The sequence below is a fragment of the Numenius arquata genome, chromosome 14, assembly GCF_964106895.1.
Source record: "Numenius arquata chromosome 14, bNumArq3.hap1.1, whole genome shotgun sequence".
NCBI lineage: Eukaryota > Metazoa > Chordata > Aves > Charadriiformes > Scolopacidae > Numenius > Numenius arquata.
This window is the reverse complement of record NC_133589.1, coordinates 13377206-13396696: the sequence shown is the minus strand read 5'-3', so window position 1 is coordinate 13396696 and position 19491 is coordinate 13377206. Positions and strand designations below refer to the sequence as shown.

Sequence of the window (19491 nt, the reverse complement as noted above, 5' to 3'; positions counted from 1 at the left end):
CCATTGCTTTGTACAGCCTGCAGGGGTCGAGGGCCCTGGAAGCTCTAAGTGGCATTTCAAGTACAAATGACACTACGAATCGCAGCGACTAGCACTACAAGGTTAATTAAAACTTCTCTGTAGGCCCCTTATCAGCAACAGGATTTCTGCACTAAATCTGATTAATTTTAAAGTATCTGCAGTGGGTGACTAGAAAAAGCAAATTTACCAGGTCACCTTCTTTAATACATTGGCTGAGATTTGTTTTCTAACATAAAATCTGTTTTCTTCTGATTTACTTAGGTGGAATGAGAGCAAACTACACTGGTTTCCACCACACTCTCAGCTGAAATGTGCTAGGGCTTTCACACCACTGTAGATAAACGTGCAACTAGTCGCAATGTGTTTAGGATATGATTTAAACTTAAGCGTTATTCAGGAACAAGATGGCAGCATAAAACTTGGAGGGACTTCTTGTTAATTCCTTACATTTCCTGACACCTTTATAGCCAGGAATGTCTATGAAAAGTTGAAGTTCTGTTGCTGAGATTTAATCTTTCTGGGAGGAAACGTGCAAATGTCCTAAAAGGAGAATGTACCGTAATTACAGGTGGAAGATCTGATTGTAAAGTACAGGAAAAAGAAGAAGATTGTGGCTGGAATCATTGTAGAACCAATACAGTCAGAGGGCGGGGACAATCACGCTTCAGATGACTTCTTCAGAAAGCTGCGAGATATTGCCAGAAAGGTAATCAAATATTTCACTGTTCACTCAGGGGCAGCTAAACATAAAATAATTCTTGGTGTTTCCAAGGCCTGGAAATCCAGAGGCCCAGACACTTTGGGGAGTTACCTAGAGGTATGTTACATGCTCAGATATAAGCCGCCCCTTGTCAGCACAGTATTTTTCTCTTCCATTGGATGCACACACAGTGGCTTCCTTAGTCCAATAAATTTTTGTCTAACGTCCAAGTGAAAGAGAAATTACTCTGATTCATTAACTGTGGGTTTTGCAGTAGTGTTCTTTAAATGGTAATGCCAATTTTTTGAGGGGGTTCAATCAATTTCAGAAGAGGCAGGTTTGGAAAAGGGTAATTTTTTGTTGACATACTTGTTTTTAATTGCAAAAAAAGCTGAAACAAATTGAGTCCAACCATAAGTGCTGACGTTCCAATAAAACAATGAAACGGACGTATGTCTTGATACTTGGAATGTAAAGTTACCTGTTTGGAAGTGATGACCCTCAGTAAGACCTACTCCGTGCTTTTTCACCCTCAAAACATTTGTGTGCTTAAAAAGAAAGGCATTTGGAAAACTCTGTTCTGCCATGAGGACTAGCAGCTTTTCCCATTGTTAACAGTTGCTCATGCGAGGGTGATGGAGTGAATAAGGTGAAATGAAAAGGTTTGCCTTGTCTAAAATGAAATGCTGCCAAAAGCACTTACCAAATTGGTTTATCGTGATATAGCTTGATCTCCCTGCCCCAAAGTTTCAACAAAATAGTGCTTTGCATAAAAAAAAAAAACCAAAACACGTTAACATCTAAAATGAGTAGCTCTTCCAGCAGACTCACCTGGCAAGGCAGCTCTTCCAGGATCATTTTAGACCCCTGGACCGAACAGGTCACGCTGCTGGTATTGCCTTTGTGCCACACGTGCCTGACTCGGATCGAAGGCAGAGGCTTCTTATTTAAAACAAACAAAACTCCTAAAAAATTACACTCCGCTTCGCTCAGAGGCTTTGAAAATGCCACCCAGACTCCTGGAGATGTTTTCAGGTGTTCTCTAGAAATGTTCCAGACTATATAAAAAAAAAAATGCATAGATGATATATAAACATGTACTTTGTGAATTTGGGTAGCAAATATGTTTCTAGTGCCTTTCTGAAAAAATAGCTGAATTTTTAATTGTGAAATGCAATGCACAGTGAGAGGTGTCGGTGTGGGGCTGAGGAGGGGAGATTTGGAGGGGTGACGGGAGGGGAAGGAGGGATGTTGCATGTAATTGGCTTGTATTTACCCGATGACCGAGGGAGGAGTGTTTGGCAACACGGACTAACGCTCCCTGCTCTGTCCATGTCTCGGCAGCACGGCTGCGCCTTCCTGGTGGATGAGGTGCAGACGGGAGGTGGCTGCACGGGGAAGTTCTGGGCGCATGAACACTGGGGCCTGGATGACCCAGCCGATGTGGTCACGTTCAGCAAGAAGATGATGACAGGAGGATTCTTCCACAAAGAGGAGTTCAGGCCAAATGCTGTAAGATTTTCAGTGAAACAAACTCTGTGCTAGTTGGGGGCCCGTTCACGAGTGACTGCAGCGTCCATGGAAGAGACAGGCTTTCCTTCAGTGACGCAGGCTCAGCTACATGGAGCTGCTGGTTCATAGCTCTGTGCTTACACAAAAGTTGTCGTCACTTCTTCACTTTTATTCCAGTTGCTGTCAGGCACAAAGCTCATACACGTGGTGGGAGGGGGTGGAGAACCAGGTTTAGCCTCGTGAACTAACCTTCAGTACAAAATCCAACCACAAACTGACACCTTTTTCCGTAGGGCAACGTGGTATCTTTAGAGCTTGTCTGTCAGCAAGATTTCTTCTTTGCATTAGTGACATTTTAGATGTAATAAATAATAAGAAAAAAATATAAAGGGGGAGAACATAAAGCTTGAATGTCAAACCTGCGTAGATGATGCTGATTTCCATGTCGTGTTTCAGTGAGGTGTCAGAGCAGCAAGACAGAACACATTAAATTTGTAGCATGAAGTAGTTGCCCTTTGTTTCTGCTGAGCAGGGCAGCTGTATTTCACTTTTTCAACAACAAAAAAGGGGGTTGGTGAGACTAGAGCCTGCTTTCCCATACACCAGGTGTTTGCATTACCAGTGTGATGGCTTGCTTGTCTTTATTGTAGTGATTTGCCTGCTAACGCGTTCCACAACTCTCTCTCCTCCCTTTCCCAAGCCCTATCGGATTTTTAACACCTGGCTTGGAGATCCATCCAAGAACCTCATGCTTGCTGAAGTCATTAAGGTTATTAAAAGAGAAGACCTTCTGAACAACGCAACCCACGCCGGGAAAGCACTACTGACCGGGCTGCTGGATTTACAGGTAAACCCCTGGAAGGATTATTGATAAGAAAGAGGAATTTGCTGATCAGGTAGGATCTAACCTAATCCAGTTTAAGCACTCTGACTGAAGAACTCCAGCTGGGAACTGGACTGTAATGGTAACCTACTGGCTTAGGTGCTTCGGTGCAAGCCTGAATAACTGTGTCCTGTTTTGAATTGAAGTAAACTTTCTTTTAGTGACGTAAGGATGCTGGGTTTATATAGTTTAATCCAAAATAAAGGGTGACCCCAAAAATATCTGAAGGTATGAACTGCAGGTAGTTAAATTATTTTGCTAGAAGTCTCTGTTATCCCAAGCAGGTAGCATTTCATTGTCCAAAAAGGTCTTTTTAAAGGAAAGTGTCTTTACATTTTGTTACAATTCCGTTGAGCTCTTGAAACAGGAATATTGTAGCTTTCCCTCCCTTGACTAAGGGAAATTCCTTCACAGCTTCAGCTGTGGAGCCTCACGTGAGAAGGGAAATCAGCTGGGTGTTTAAGGGCAGGCTTGCAGATACCTCTGAAAAGGTGCTTTGGGCACCTGTCGTGCAGGGTAAGCCCAAATACAGTCTCTGCTCTTCGAACAGCTTCAAGGCGTAGTGGCAGAAGGAAACAAAAAATTACAGTCTTAATACTTTGGAGGGCCAGAATACAACTAGTACTGTCCAAAAAGGGTTGTAGTTGATAGGAAGTGAAGCAGATGATACTAACAAGCGTCTCAGTGCAGCAGAATGAGCTGGTTTCTAGCCCCATTCCAGGTTTTTTTATGCCCATTTTGCTGGAGTGCATTTTAGAGGTGAGGTGCTTTATGCTCATTTCAGGAGGCTCCAAGTAAGATTTTACTTGACCCGGCTCAGGGGTGCAAATTCATCCTGGCTTCCTGCTGGGCTGTGTATCTGCCTTGTGAGGAGACCCTGCCAGCTCCATGGTCTGGGAATATTCCTGGGGCCATCAGGACAAAGGCTCGGTGAGGAATCCAGCCTGTGCGGTAGCTGCGCTTTGGCCAGATCGCAGGCGGCAGCGGGGCTCCCTGTGGCACGATGCCCGGCAGAGCACAGCAGGTGCCCTGTGTTGCAGCAGCTGCCGTGCGTACACCTCACATACACCTCACCTCTCTTTGCAGGCTCGTTACCCCCATCTTATCAGCAGAGTGAGAGGAAGAGGCACCTTCTGTTCGTTTGACACTCCAAATGATGCAACTAGGAACAAGTTAATTACAATAGCCAGGAACAAAGGTAAGAAGCCAGTAGAGCATCGGCAGCTCGGAAGGCTGTTAGAGCTGTGCTGGATGGAGTCTTTCCACTGTCGTTGAGATTAGTCCCACCATTCCCAGTGTTTCACAGAACAGCCACGGGCACCCACAGCGTTCTTCTGAGTCGCTGGAAGCTCAAGGTCCCTTTGCACCATGGACCACGTGCTGTGTCACCGTGTGGTTAGTGGTGACTTAGGCAGCTTCTGCTCTGCTGGGCCTCTGCAGTGAGACGAGCCTCCTTCCGAGACCTGCATTTTTCTGGGTATTTGGCAAAGATGGGAATAACTAAAGGGCCTACTCTGTTCTCGTTTTAGGTGTTGTGCTGGGAGGCTGTGGCGACAGATCGATTCGTTTCCGTCCAACGCTGATCTTCAAGGATCACCATGCGCACCTTTTCCTGAACATTTTCAGTGACATCTTAGCAAACTTCAAGTAAAAAGCAGTTCCCTCGCACTGAACAGCTGATTATGAAATTAGTTTGCATTAATTCATGTCTTCTCTACTCACAAGATAAGTGTAAAATCATAAACTAAGGTTTGTGTTCTGTCTGTAATCCTGCCCAAGGCGAGCTGCTCCATCAAACCCAGCCCAGGCAGAGCACTGGTACTGGTCACCAGCAGGTACATCCAGCTGTCCCACACTGTGCACTGGTAGAACCTGTGGCCCTCCATCTTCCGGCTCGGGTCATATCAATTGCAGAGTCCTCTCTACTTTCACAGCCCTGACTATTTGATGGTCTATGATCTGGCACAGCCCGTTTCCCAGGTGAGCCCGGCAGATTTACTCTCGCCTCCGGAAGCAGCACCAAGTGTGGCGTAACACGAGCCACGCGCCTGCCAGACAGAAAGTGCCATTCTCCCATGGCAGCTGCAATAAAAGAGGTGTTTCAAGGAAAGCGCTGCTTTCCACCACTGCCAAGTACAGTATTTTACAGAATAATTTCCAGCTTTATCCCCCTGAACACAGATGTTGCTGCTGGATCAGGATGCCGTCGGCTCCTCTGTGCCCATCCCCTCAGCCTGCACGTTCCGCTTCAGAGGCACCGCTGCTCTCAGCCACGCGTGCAGCGCTCCAAGGGGAACTAAGGGACTTGTACCTTTTTCCCTCATCCTGGATTTTAAAACTCTTCACTTCTCTTACAATCAAACTTGTACAGAGAAAACTATACCCTGAAGTATATAATCTGACAAAGCTTAGAGTCATATGAAGCGCACTATTTCCACCTCTCAGCAATCTAGAGTGATTTGCGATGATTTTACCATTTGCCGATAACAACAATAGCCATTAAATTAATCTGTAACAAGTTCTACATGAATACTTGAGGTATTTTGTAAAACTACAGCAGAACTGCTTGACCTTAGCCATTACCTGACATCAGAGCCACCACAGCGAAGGCCTAGTCCTAATTGCACACTTACAATGCAAAGGAATTCTGTTTTTGTTTTAATAGTGAATTCTAAGTCATTGGTACTTCAGAGAGCTTCTAGAAAGCCACAGGATCAAAAAGCATCAACACTTCATTAATGTGTTTCTCGTCAGAGAATCGTTTCGGATGTTTCTTTACTCTTTGCTTCAGGCTGACTTGAACTAGGTCTGGTGCCTTTTTTCCTTTCCCTTGGCGAGCCAGCAGCTGGGGTTTGCTTACTAAGTTTAACTTTCTGTTCTGCACCAAAAACCAGGGACCACAGCAGACTTTACAGTTGCCCTATTAGGATTTGACCACAATTTTTAAGTACGTAATAAAAGAGAGTTAAAAGATTTACATGTTTAATACAGCTACCAAAACACGAAAGGTTTCTTACCTGCTTCGAGAAGTGCTAATCATGGTTTTCCCATTTCGTTTTTCAAGTGCTGGTATTGGGGGAAACTCGAGCACACTCACTCCCGCTGGCTTAAAAATAACAAGATTTCTGTAAACCTCTCTGCAGAAACCAGAATTCTGGTACGGGCTGGTCAGAACCTGAGCAGGTTTTTGAGCGGAGGTTGTAGAAATCAGGGGGAAGGAGCGGTGAATTGGTGTTCAATAAAACCTCATCGTCATCGCTGTCCTCGCGCGCGTATTATCAGCAAGAGGCAAGTCAAACCGAGACCTGTATTTGACAGCATTTTGGGACTTAGTCTGTTCAACATATCAGTGCCGTAGTTTTAGTAAATGTCTCTAGCAAGTCTTGTACTTTTACAGAAGCGAAGGTCCAGTGATTTGAAGTCTTACCACATCTTCACTTTTATTATGAATACTCTAGGTGTTTTTATAATTTTTACTGACACTCAGTAACTGTATAATTGTGTACAAGATGTTGATGAAATCATGTTAGAGAATACATAGAAAGCACTGCAGCTGAAGCATATAAAGTTAATATTGTTTACAGCATACTGTGGACAGTGCCAAATAAATGTTGAAGCAAATACTGAACTACACTTCATGGTGTAACTAGTAACTGTACACAGACTCATAAAAAAATGACATCTCATGTGTAATCAGTATTCTTAAATAAAATATTTATAATTGAATTTCTCCAGGGCTTTTTATTTTACATCTAGTACATCCCTAAACTGAATCACTAGTGCCTAGTAAATACATTCTTGTGCAGATAAGCCTCCAGAAACCATGCTGGATGCACACGGTCCACTGTATTTTGCTGCCGCGGTGTTTAAGCCAAGGAGATCGTTTCCTTTTGCTGCTGCTGCACCACACAGAATCAGCCAAAACTTAAAATAACGGAGCCCCCAGCAGGAAAAGTCTAACGTGAATAAATATTAAATCAGGGTCAGCCCGTGCACTTAAGTGCCAATTTTACTTACCTGCATCTGCCGATCCACCGAGGTTTCGATATGCCTGAGGAAGAAAGAGGGCAAAGAACACTCCAAATTTCTGTTGGTGAAGGCCAGTTTATTTGCCGTTGTTTCAAATGAAATGACAGCCCGAAGAGCAGAGTAAGGAGTTTACTTGCTTCTGACAATTCAAAAAAAAGAAAAAAAAAAAAGTTTTACATGTTACAATTGCTCAGGTTTGATTCTTTCTTGGGTTTAAATCCTGCTCCTCATTCCTACTGAGGTTTTGCTTTTGGAAAAGGAGGAATCACATTGACACCACAGACACAGGTGCTGAGGCGATCAACCCTGAAAGTTCACCAGAATACAAAGCACGTGTATTTTCAGCCTTCATTCAATACGGCTTTTAGGTGTCTTACCTTTTTTCTTTCCATTTTAGGTGAGCCCAGACTGGGAGTAGGGACTGGAAAGGGTATTTGGCAACAGAGCTGTTGATGATACCAGATCCGTGAACGCATCCAGGGATGCAGGTGGCTTGTTCCCCCGGCTACGCGGTATCTTCACAGAAGATTGCTTCATTCACGTAGGCTGAGAGAGTTTTTGTAACATTTACTGAAGTTTTTGCAACTCAAGCATTACAGCATTGATTAAATGTCATTCATACATACAAAACAAATACAAACATGAATATATGCAAAGAAGGACAAGTGTTTCCAAGTTTTCAGATGATGATTAGGATCCAAACTGAAGGAAGGACGCCAGACTGTCCCTGTAACTCACAGCACCGTCGCCTGGGTACGTTTTCCCTTTATTCCAAGGGGGGAGCAGTTTCTATGAGAGGCTCCAGAAACGCTGTCCCAGTCTTTAACTGACACTTACAGCTGAACTGTGTCCTACAACACACCCCCTTGTTTTGCCCAGTTACATTCACATCCTGGAAGACCTTGCCACGAGACCCCACGCGCCTCACACAGCACCACATACCGCTCTTCCCAGTCACCCCCATGTCACTAATGCAGGAGTCCCTATCTCTGACACCCAGCACTGTTTACCATACGCGTGTTTCACACAAGTTTTAATTCCAAGAGGCTTCCCAGTCAACCTAAAATCTGCTAAAAGAAACAATGAATTTAAATGGAGGGAGCCAGACTCTTTTCAGTGGTTGCCAGTGAGAAGACGAGGGGCAACGGGCACAAGCTGGAACAGGCTGCCCAGGGAGGGTGTGGAGTCCCCTTCTCTGGAGATTTTCAAGACCCGCCTGGATGCAGTCCTGAGTAACATGCTCTGACATGCTCTGGGCAATCCTGCCTCAGCAGGGGAGTTGGACTGGATGATCTTTATGGTCCCTTCCAACTCTAAAAATTCAGTGAAATTCAGTGAAGTGCAGATCTCTGGCAGAGTTACTGCATTTTGCTTCAAAAGTTACTCCTGGTCCAAAACGCTCTTAAGAGGCTGGCTGAAAGGGTCAGAGTCAGCATCAGAGACTCGGCTCCTCCTGCCCCCTCCAAGTAGGACAGTGGTGACAGCAAACCACGCGTGTCGCTGTATCCAACATGGAAGAGGGACGCTGCTCACACCTTAAACAAGCTGTGGAGACAATGAATCCAATGGATTGTTCCTTACCATTTCTCCTGCCTACGCCAAGTGCACCTACCAGCAGGCTTCGCTCAGGAAAATCAGTACCTCAGTTTGGTAAACTAATTAAACTTCACAGAAGAATAAGCACAATGAACATGCAACAAGGAAAATCACTGAAAATTAGCTGCTGTATCACTCCAGTTCTCCAAATATTTGAGTAAACCTCTGTTTGTCTACAATCTGGCCAAACTTAATTGTAAAATATAAAATATCTGTGCTATTATACCGCTTGAACTGGAGAAGTGGCTCCCCCTTGCTATCTCCAACTTCATCCAAAGTCATCACTGTCTCTATGGGACAGTAAATGTCATTCCGTCTTCCCCAGAACGTCAAGTGGGCCACTTTGACAGTACGGCCAGTTTCATTTAAGTAGATTAATCCAATAATTCGTCTGAAAAAGTAGCTCATACCATACAGCATGGCACCAGCAAAGAGGGCGATGCCAGTGGTATACAAGAGGATAGCCTGAGAAACCTGGTCTTGCAGGTAGAGATAGCAGATGGGAGGCAGCGTGACCATGGTGGTGGCGGTCTGTAACAGCTTCAGTCTGGACAGGACCCTGCAGTACTTAATCCACGGAAACCTGTAGACCAGTTTGAATTCTTCTGCTTTCTCCTCCCCAGCCTTTTGCGGGACCACGGCAGCAGGGGCCGAATGGCACAGACACACAGACGGCTCTCGCTGTCTCCCAAGATAACGATTAACAGCACTAGGTCGCCAGTTCTGAGACTGCAGACGGGGCAGAGGAGCATCTTCCTTTTTCCACGACCCCGTCCAGAGCTTGTTTTGTAGACATCTCCCAAAAGATGGTGCCGTGCAGACTTTAGTCCTAATTCTGCAGAGCCTGGCCTGTAAGGAAATAGTCCCACAGGTCACCACTGAGTCTTCTTTACACCCCAGTCGCGTTTAGCTCAGCACCTGTTCCTCAGACACCCGAAGACAGTTACCGTAAGCCTCCCCAGCTCACCGTAACCTTGTGCCCAAAGCCAGCGTTAGGACAGGGAACGCTCCGTGCTCACAGCCCTCCCTGCGCCTGAGGAGGGAAAATACTTTTGATCCGGCAGCCGATACCAAAGCCAGCCTCCTGCACCGGACCGGGCGGCACCCCCCGCCTCCCTCCTTGGGCAACGTCCCAGTGAAAACACCGGCGCTGCCAAGAGACCCGGCGGCTGCTAGCCACCGAAACGTTAAATAAACACTTAAATAACGACTTCAGGAAAAACGAAAAACGCGGACTAAGCACGAGAAAAGGGGGAGCAGACACAGGAACGCGCAGGACAACAGGAGATAAAGAGCAGGGAACCCGCCTGCCGCTCTCGGTCACGGCGCTGCTCCGCTCAGCGGCCGCCGGCGGCCACAGGCTGGGACCGGGGCCGGGGCCGCCATCGCTCCAGAGCCCGCCCGGAGGGAGCCTGAGACAGACCAAACAGCCCCCTGCCCCCGGCACCCTCCGGACGACGACGACGACGACGACGGCGGCGCCTCCGCAGGGCCCGGCCCCGGCCCCCCCTCCCCCAGGCCGTTACTCGGCCGCTGGCACCGCTCGCGGGCGCCCCTCGCTTTCCCCCCGAGGCGGCCGCAGCCGCTCGCGGCCCAGAGTCGCCGCCGTCACCTCACGGGCGGCCCCTCTCACCCGCCCCCCCGGCCCGCCCCGCTCACCGCCGCCATGGCTCCGACGGCCCCGGCGCCGCGCGGCAGGGCGGGGCGGAAGAGGCGGCACCCCCCGCTTCCCGGCCTCCCCCGCGGCGGCAGCGCGCGGCTGACGGTGTCCTGCCCCGCGCCGCCGCCATGGCTCCGCCGCCGCCCGCCGTACTCTGCCTCTTTGACGTGGACGGCACCCTCACCGCCCCGCGGCAGGCCGGTACCGGGGACGGGGCGGGCTGAGGCGGGGCGGGGGGGCGAGCGGCCCGCGGGGGCTGAGGGGTAAGCGGTGCCGCCGGCCCGGGGCCTCAGGGGGCAGCTCGGACAGGCCCATCGGATTCCGCAGCCGTTCCCCTGGCGCCTGATGGGCAAACTTAACGTGGCGTTTAAGGGAAAAAGCCCATCCCTCTCTTCACGTTAAAGCCGTGCACGGCACTGCCGGGCTGGGTGGTCCCCGCGGAACGGGGCTGCCGTTCTCCCGGTGCGGGTACTGACAGGCCTTTCTGTCGGGCGCAGAGGATCACGGCGGAGATGGCCGCCTTCCTGCAGCAGCTCCGGCGGAAGGTGCGGGTGGGCGTCGTGGGCGGCTCCGACTTCGAGAAGATCAAGGAGCAGCTGGGCGATGACGGTACGGAGGGGCTGACGCCGCGCCCGGGGCTGAGGGGGCTGCGGGGGTTAAACGGAGGTGAAACCCCGGTCACTCCCCGCCTTCCCTGCTCTCGGGTGTTCTCCTGGTTTGGTTGAAAAGCTGTTCGCAGGCGCTGAGAAACTGCAGCCCGTGTTGGGGTTTTGCAGGTGCCTCGGTGTCTTACCGAGGGACAGTGCCGATAGCGAGATCCTGGCTCTGTGGCAGGTGAGGTGCATGTGCAGGCTGCTCGCACGCTCGCCCCGAAGGGTCCGATTCTGCTAACTGAGGGGTTACGATGCAGAGATGGAGTCTTGCTTTAGTCCTTTGAGAGGCATTTCCTTTTCGGTAAAAAAGTCTACCTTTAGTGGGCTTTACTCAATCGATGCCACCGATCGCCTTCTGTAACGCCCAGGTAACTCGGGATTTGTTTGGCTGACAGGCGGTCTCCAGTAAGCCATAACATCTTTGCGTTGTACTGAGATCCTCACAACTCCTGGCCAACTCCTGCCGTTAGTAACGCTGAGAAAATGAACCTAAAATAGTAGTATTTGATTTGCTGTATTGTAGTATTTGATTTGCCAGGCTGTGTGCCAGGTGTTTGCCACATTTGAGGGGTTTGGTCACGTCCTTACGTTTAACGCAAAGGGACATACTTTCAGAAGAGGAAGAGCCTTTAAGCAAAAATACAGGTAACTGAGCTGAAAGGCTTCAAGTGGTTTGAGGTGCGTGTTCATCCTGGAGAGAAATGAGAGTGGTTTTGATCTTGTGCTCCGTGTTATGCTGCTGAATCTTTCATGCTTTGTGATGTAACGTTTACTGTATTTTGACCTGTTTAATAAGTAAGATAATTCTGTGTTAAAAATACAGGGGAAATTATAAATCACTGCCTTTTTTTTTTTTGTTGTTGTAGTGGTTGAAAAATTTGACTACGTTTTTCCAGAAAATGGTCTTGTAGCATACAAAGATGGGAAATTCTTGAGCAAGCAGGTAAGTGGGAAATTTCCAGTAACACAAAAGAGACATTTTCTAGGCAAGATTGTGCTTTGTTACTACAGTGTCGTCCTGTATAATCACCCTTCTAACTAAGGGCAAAATTGCTGCTATTTCCATGTGTTACTTCTGCAACGGATCACTCATTTGTTGCTCTGATTCGTGTAATGACAATCTTCAGCTTAAGCTTTATTCTTTGGGGTATTCCCCAAACAAAAAGTTTTTGGAGTCTGGAGCGTCTGATGGAATAAGAACAATGAAAGTCCTGGAACAGCCTTTCCCTCAGCTCATCCACAGGAAATGTGGCCAAGCCCAGGAGGTCCTATGGAATACAGCATCTCATAGCCGATGTCCATTGGGCCCTAGGGTTCAGAAAGTTTCTTGCAGATCTCTCGTAGTTGCTTTATAGTATTAATTCACAGTGCACATTCTGATATGCTGCAAAAGCTAAAAGGTAATACTCTAAATTAATATAAACGTTCAAATTATTCTGGATACCCTAATCACCTTCATTGGTTCAATATAAGTAATGGAGATTAAAATTTTGAAAGAAATCCTGGCTGAAATGGCTGACACGAGCAGCAGTTCCCAGTTTACTGCAGTAACAATCTCTGTTTCTTCACGTTTGCCTACAGTAGACGCTAACCGCAACTTTTTGTTTAGGTCTGCTGTCTTTGGCCCACACTGTTTCCTTCTAAAGCAGGTACTAGAAGGGAGCATATTAAACGAGAGTTTGGTATCATGGTTTAAAAAAAAAACAAAAAGAAAAATGAGAGCTGTTAGTTCATCAACTGAGAGTTAGTTATTGAAGGCATGTTTCTTTGTGGTGTTAACTGTGCCTGATTATCCAATGGCTGTGTTTTCCATGTGACTTGGTTTTTAGAATCTCAAATTCTGGACCTTTGGTTGAATGGTATTTATTTTGTTAGAACATTCAGGGTCACCTGGGTGAGGACATTCTTCAAGATCTAATCAACTACTGCCTGAGTTATATTGCAAAGATCAAGCTGCCAAAGAAAAGGTATGTGCATACACGCCTCTCGTGGCACCGCATTCTCCACGTTACATATGCGTCGAGCATCAATATGTAAAGCTCTCTGTTCAGCAAGAAATGAATAGTTTGTGGTTTAGGAACACTGTGTACATGAAACAGAGCTCAATCCATGTGTACAAAGAGAAGGCCCCAGCTGGAGCACAGGATTTGAAATACTGATTGAGTGTTTTTATTCAAGAGGGAAGGAAGTAGGAGTATTTCCTTGACGTGTTTGGAATTCAGCAGCATAATGTTTTCCAGAGATTAGAAGTGTGCAGTAAGATCAGTCCTGTGTGACGCGTGAGGGTGCAGCTGCTCCAGACATGAATACAAACCGTATGTGAGACCAGCTGGAAACACTGCCAAGATTGCTCTAAATCTTGTTGCTTCACCCCAAAGCTGACAGACTGGCCTGCCAGGGTCTGAGAACTGGGTTGTCAGGATGCTCCAGTCATACTTTTAAGACCAAATCATACTTTTAAAAGTCAGTAAGGGTGATGTTGAGGTTGCCAGGTTCAAATAAAAGTCAAGACTCCTTGATGCCAGGGGTATTGGCTCCTACACGTTGTTTTTCATGTGTACAGCGAGAGGCTGAAGGAGACATCTGATTCCCCTTGTCTTCAGAATTAAAAGTTCTTTGTGATATTCTGTATTTTGAGCCATTTTTTATCTATTTTCTGTCTCGTTAATCAATTCTTTTTCAGGGGCACTTTTATTGAGTTCCGAAATGGGATGCTAAATGTGTCCCCCATTGGAAGAAGCTGCAGCCAGGAAGAACGAGTTGAGTTCTATGAACTTGATAAAGTGAGTTACAACTCTTGAAAAATATCCAACTCTTCTGGAAGAGGCAGTTATGGCCAGGTTATGATTTTTAAAAAGCTTTTACACTTTGTGCACTTTTTTTCATTTTAATCCTTTCTGTGTGGCTTAACTAACTTCTTAGTTCAAACTTCAGGAAAGTCACAGTATATATATTTTTTTGTTGCAACAGTTAACAATGATTACTCGCAGAAGGGGTGGGTTTGGCTCGTGTTTCTTTTAAGCCTGTATCCAGAGTAACGAACATCTTACCCCTACACACAGGGTTCCTGAAAAACTGTCATAGATAAACCCATACTTACCAGCAGTGCTTCTCAGCATACCAGTCTATAGCCATTCAAATCAATAAAACTATTACATTTCTTGTCAACTCTTTAAAGCAGAATTTAAAAGCTGAGGTCAAACTATTCACCGTTTATTTTCCTTTGTGCAGAGCTGAAGGTGCAGGCTGAAATGAATCCGAGCCATGCTATCAGTTCTGTTCCCTGCTGCACAGTAACAACTGTTTCTGACCCGATACAGAAACTGAAATTCTAATTCCTTGAAAGCAGCCTTTGCCTGCAACTCGGTTAACGGATGCTGAACGATATCTAAGCCCAAGGCATTCTGGAAATACCCTTTCTGGAGCATCAGAAGATTAGTACCAGTTTTGAGACTCTTCCTATGCCTCAGTCTCTCCCTTTCTAAAACTGAATTTTACTGGGAGTGGAAGCATGCGCTTCCTTAGTATTCTAAGAGTTTCAGCTAGAAAAGCAAACATCACAGCATGCGTATGGAGTTTTGCTCTTATTTTTTTTACAAGTTGATAACAGATTAAAGTAGAAATATTCTCAGCGTGCTTTCAGTAATAAAAAAATACAGCTATAGCACACTAGTCCTGGTACTCGGACCTTTGAATATTTTCGGGGTGGTTTTGGGGGTGATCTTTTTATTGATGAATTAACACAGCACGTAACTGATTTGGGGTTTTTTTTGTGTTTTTTTTTTTTTTGTTTTTAACAGAAGGAACATATAAGAGAGAAATTTGTAGCTGATTTACGAAGAGAATTTGCAGGAAAAGGCCTCACATTTTCTATAGGTATCATGTTTAAAACATCATTTAATTTAAGTACCACTTAAATCATATCTTCTTATGGGTGTGACATACCCTACCGCATTTGTGTGACAGTTATCTCTCTGGGGGTAGCTGCAGGCATTGCATGCGAGACTAAGGCTCTTTTTCCTCTTAGGCTTTCATTTGGTACATTTTAATTGAAATCCATCAACAAAGAGAACTTCATTGCTTGTCATCAGTCCATTGTCTTTTAATGTCAGTTGTGTGACTGATTGTGCTCATTTTGAAACATATTACATGCTTCTGATTAGTCAGAGTTGTTTCTGCAAATCAACTCTGATCAGAAATACTACATCAGAACTGTTCTGGTAGCCCTCTGTTCTTCAGTTCTGTAGCTGCATTGTGTGGGAGGAAGAAGAGGAAAGAAAATGCAAAAGCAAGTGCAAGCTTAAAGAGAAAAGTGATAATAAGGGGGAATTAATTTTCCTTGCTTTTTTTCTTTTTCTCCCTCTACCACATTATTATTTTTCAGAATTACAAAGAAGTGTGGTTGCCGTTAGAGCTGTGGTATTGAAACACTAAGGCAGAAATGAACAGCAATACAGCTCTCCTAAAGTGTGTTGTAAATACCTTTTTGAGATGCACTTCAACTGGGGATCTTGCTTTTATGTATTGGTAAAGTCCAAGGATTTGGAACTGGAATAGTTGTTGTCCTGTTAGGCTTTGTAACAAAGGCTGATTTCCTCCTTTCTTCTATTCTGAAAGCTTTAGAAAATCTTTTGCGTAAGACCAACAGCTGCATTCGTTCATGTAATTTCTTTCTAAAAGTAGAAAGATTAAATGTAATTTTTTAAAAAATGTTCAGTTTGAGAGCAGTCAGTGTTTGGGCACATGCTAAGACTTTCATATTTGTTTCATGGGTAAATAATATCTGTAAATCACCACTGTAATAACTGATACCCTATTAAACACTTGCTGTACTTGGAAGACTTATTTCCAGGGTTTCATAACATTTCTGTGACTTCTTCAAAGCCCCCTCTACCACAAATCTTACCCAGTTTAGTTTTTCCTCTCTTACACTCCCCTCAGAGATGTGTTCTTAAAATAAACCAAAGTTTGCTTGGCTCACGTCTGTCCTAGGAGGCCAGATAAGCTTCGATGTGTTCCCGGATGGCTGGGATAAGCGGTACTGCTTAGGAATCGTTGCCAACGATGGATACAAGACTATTCATTTCTTTGGAGATAAGACTATGCCAGTGAGTATATTGTTTTGTATATACATTTCAGAGCTTCTGTTGTATACCACAAGCCCTGTAGGTTCTAACCAATTGCCTTATGCCCAACAAGAACTGAAGTCAGCATATAAATGTGAAGGTGTCTGTGTTTAGCTGGCAGTGCAGTACTGGCCAGCTGGGAGATAGCCCTGAGCAGACTTTTTCTGTGTTTCCTGAAGTGAACACAGTGCTTTTGACAGGCTCAATACTGGAATATATTTTCTAAATTGAACTTCTGTAATTATGTTAAAAACCTAGGTGACATGGCCACATAGAACTCATTATCCTGTTTGTTATTGTAGATTAGATAGACGCTGCTTGTTGGCTGGTGATTATTAAACATATTTATTTTCCATTGAATTTAATAGCGTTCCTCTGCTAACCTCTCTGTCTGTCTCCACACCGAGGAACTGAAATTATATATAATCCCCATCCCTACTCATTGGAAGGAGCTAAACCGCTTTGCAGGGTGATTCAGGGGCTTTTGAAAACGCTGAGCAGAGCCAGCGAGGGCAACAGCAACAAGGATTCGGGTGAAATTCAGGCTGTCTGAACATGGCCAAGGGACAGCGTCAGGCTAAGTCTTATAAGGAAAGGCTTAGTTTTCTAAAAGCTTACGGTTTTATAACTATAAGTTGCAAAGAACTTTATAGTTTTATAAACTTTAAAAGGCCAAGTTTTATAAGACAAAGACAAGCTTTAAATGAAAGGGGGATTTCCCCTTTGACACCAGCTGCAAAAGTAATCTCTTGTCCCTCTGGCACAGAGCTTACAGACAGTTGATTTTAAACCCTATTATTGGCAGTGCAGCATTTTCAGAGTTTCGAAGCAGCAGGAGTTGCGCTGACTGACTGGAGAGCAGCGGGGCAAACAACGTACAAAAATCAGGTGCTGCTTCCTGTAGCGCATGAAGCTGCAGCTTTCAGGGATCTCTGCTCATGCAGGTGGCAGCACCTTTGTTCCCTGAGCCAGCTGGGAAAGGATCTTGTCATCCCTCTCCTGTGATTAGAACCCAGTTACAAACATCACATTAGAGCAGTAGCTAGGCCAGGCCACAACACTGCTGCAAATAGTGAAGCATCAACAGTCTTAACAATGATTGACCTAAAAGCAAAGGAAACCAAGTTGGAAGGAAGAGGATAATGCACACAAGTCACAAATACCATGTGCTGGTACAGTGTTGTGTAACAAGCTTTACACCTTAGTATTAAGAAGTCAGCAATTTTAGGAAGTCAGCACTGGGTTGCTCTACCAAACTAACACATGGCTGAACTTACACTGAGAGTTCTGCTCTTTCATTACCAATTCTAACGTGCCGGTCGGAAGTTCTCACACCCGTGTTTGTGGTGGTCAGCAGAAGTTTCAGCCCAGGTGTGCCATAAACACATTATGCAAAATCTCAAAATGCTGGTTTGCAGTTTCCTGGCTTTCTGGAAGACATCTCAGCCATGAATATGTCATCTCTCTTCTTTCCATAATTTCCTTCATGTGTCCCTTTTCCACACCGAGACATGAAACTTAAATAACACTAAATCCTCTTCTCCTTTTTACCTCTTCTGTTTTCAGGGAGGGAATGACTATGAAATTTTCACAGACTCCAGAACAGAAGGCCACAGCGTCACGTCCCCAGAGGATACAAGAAGAATCTGTGAAGAGCTATTTTTTTAAATAGGAGACTTTAGAATTCACACTTACAAAACGGTTAAGACAGCTTAATAACTCAAAACATCTCCCTTCACTCTGTATTGGTTTTTGTCATTGGTCAGTCATTACAGAAGGGAAGCTGCTATTTAAAAGATGAACATTTTAGAGGGGTTTTTTAAATACTACTTTATGCCATAAAGACAGGAATTATAAGACAGTTGGGATTTCCTTGTTTAAAACTGGAAGATGAGGAAGAAAGGTTTTATTTCTTTCTGGGGGTGGGAGAGTAGAACTGAGCAGAAGCCCCTGACCTCACACACGTTCCAGTGCATGGTCACAAGGTGTGTTGAGTCCACCACCACCACTGGAAAGGCTGGATCAACTGGTGCTAAAGTTACCTCCTCAGTACAGTCGTGGTGCCAATGCACAGTACGGTTCACGGTACCTACACTTTTTGCAGACTGTTTTTAAATCTAAAAAATAAACAAATTATAAAAAATTAATTAAAACAACTTGAGCATAGTAGCAAAATGTATTTCTGTCACTAATTACGCTTCTGATTTCCTGGGAAGAGGTTAAGGGTAGATGAGATTTCAGTACTAAGAAAAATGATGTAAACTATGTTTCTATTAAAATTCAAGTTGAAGCATGACAATCAGCATAACTGTTAATATTACTTTTCTCATCTGGCATTAGGAAAGTAATATTGTGTATGAACAGTTTAATTTAGTACAGGAGAATAAATTCTCATTTTATCATGAATAATCACTCTTTCAGTTTGTCATTTTGGCAAATAAAATAGGTAAAGCAGACCTGTTGTATGCTGCCTGTCAGTACAAATAAATGATTTACTTGAATCTTTCCAATTCCAAGTTTATGTGATACTTAGTAAAAAAGGGAAGAATACAATCTTTGTGTACAAACCAAAATCCCCAACAGGGCTTACAAAAAAGGAGGAGGAGCTGTGATGCCCTCATGCATCAGAACTATCTCGTCTTCTAAATAAAACCCTTTATTTATTCTAAATAAATTCAGCCTGAACCACTTTCGTGGGAGCAGACTTTGGACCAGAACCATCTGTGCTGCAAGAGCTCTTTAAGGACGGCCAGATGTTCACAGCTGCTGCTTTGTGTACAGATATGTGATGTAACTGATTATTTGGTTGCTTTACTGCATGGGTGTTTCCTGTATTTGCAGAACGTTACCTATGCAAAACATCCTGTGCAGGACCCAGCCCAGATTTGTTTTCAGCCTCAAATACGGTCATCTGTGTGCACGTGTTTGCATATGTTCAGCTCTCAAAAGCTCGCTAGTCAGCCTTGCACAGCCGCTGCTGATAGCTAAGGTCTGTCTTCTGCCTCTCATGCCAACAGATGAGAAGCAAACATTCTGTCTCGCTGAGGGGAGAAAAAGCAGAAAGTAAAGCAGCCCACAGTGCCTACTCCCTCACTTCTATCTTACTTTCTATAGCATGAGCTGAAAAAAATGAATTATATAATGAAAATCAATGTATTTACAGAAGTAGTAGTATATATTATACACAAACGTATTAAGCAGCTAGAAAACTTGCTAAATTATTCCCTAATTGTTCTGGTAATGCCAAACAGTTGATACTACAATGCTTTTTAAAACACTTATGTATCATCATACACATGTGCACGTGCAGG

The 19491-nt window shown here is 44.8% G+C and overlaps 3 protein-coding genes across 6 annotated transcripts in view; 2 read left to right on the top strand and 1 right to left on the bottom strand.

The window, feature by feature from the left end:
• The window catches only part of ABAT (4-aminobutyrate aminotransferase), a 32197-nt gene extending 25357 nt beyond the window's left edge, over window positions 1-6840 (top strand). For 3 of the 4 annotated variants that reach the window (XM_074158216.1, XM_074158220.1, XM_074158218.1), the window contains 5 exons: window positions 590-727; window positions 2066-2233; window positions 2934-3080; window positions 4203-4314; window positions 4646-6840. In XM_074158216.1, the coding sequence (XP_074014317.1) occupies window positions 590-727; window positions 2066-2233; window positions 2934-3080; window positions 4203-4314; window positions 4646-4767 (687 nt within the window). In that variant the 3' untranslated portion in view covers window positions 4768-6840. The remainder of the gene's footprint in view (window positions 1-589; window positions 728-2065; window positions 2234-2933; window positions 3081-4202; window positions 4315-4645) is intronic. The other variant, XM_074158217.1, reaches the window with a different exon arrangement.
• Window positions 6841-7209: 369 nt separating this feature from the next.
• Window positions 7210-10428, bottom strand: TMEM186 (transmembrane protein 186). The gene is made up of 2 exons (XM_074158221.1): window positions 10401-10428; window positions 7210-9590 (listed from the first exon to the last, which is right to left on the bottom strand). Exons 1-2 carry the CDS (start codon window positions 10407-10409, stop codon window positions 8874-8876), a joined length of 726 nt encoding a protein of 241 aa, XP_074014322.1. The 5' UTR covers window positions 10410-10428; the 3' UTR covers window positions 7210-8873.
• Window positions 10429-10482: 54 nt separating this feature from the next.
• On the top strand, window positions 10483-18869 carry PMM2 (phosphomannomutase 2). The gene is made up of 8 exons (XM_074158230.1): window positions 10483-10598; window positions 10899-11010; window positions 11921-11997; window positions 12930-13021; window positions 13738-13837; window positions 14855-14930; window positions 16047-16162; window positions 17747-18869. The coding sequence occupies exons 1-8, from the start codon at window positions 10530-10532 to the stop codon at window positions 17846-17848; spliced, it is 744 nt and encodes a 247-aa protein (XP_074014331.1). The 5' UTR covers window positions 10483-10529; the 3' UTR covers window positions 17849-18869.
• The last annotated feature ends 622 nt before the right edge of the window (window positions 18870-19491 follow it).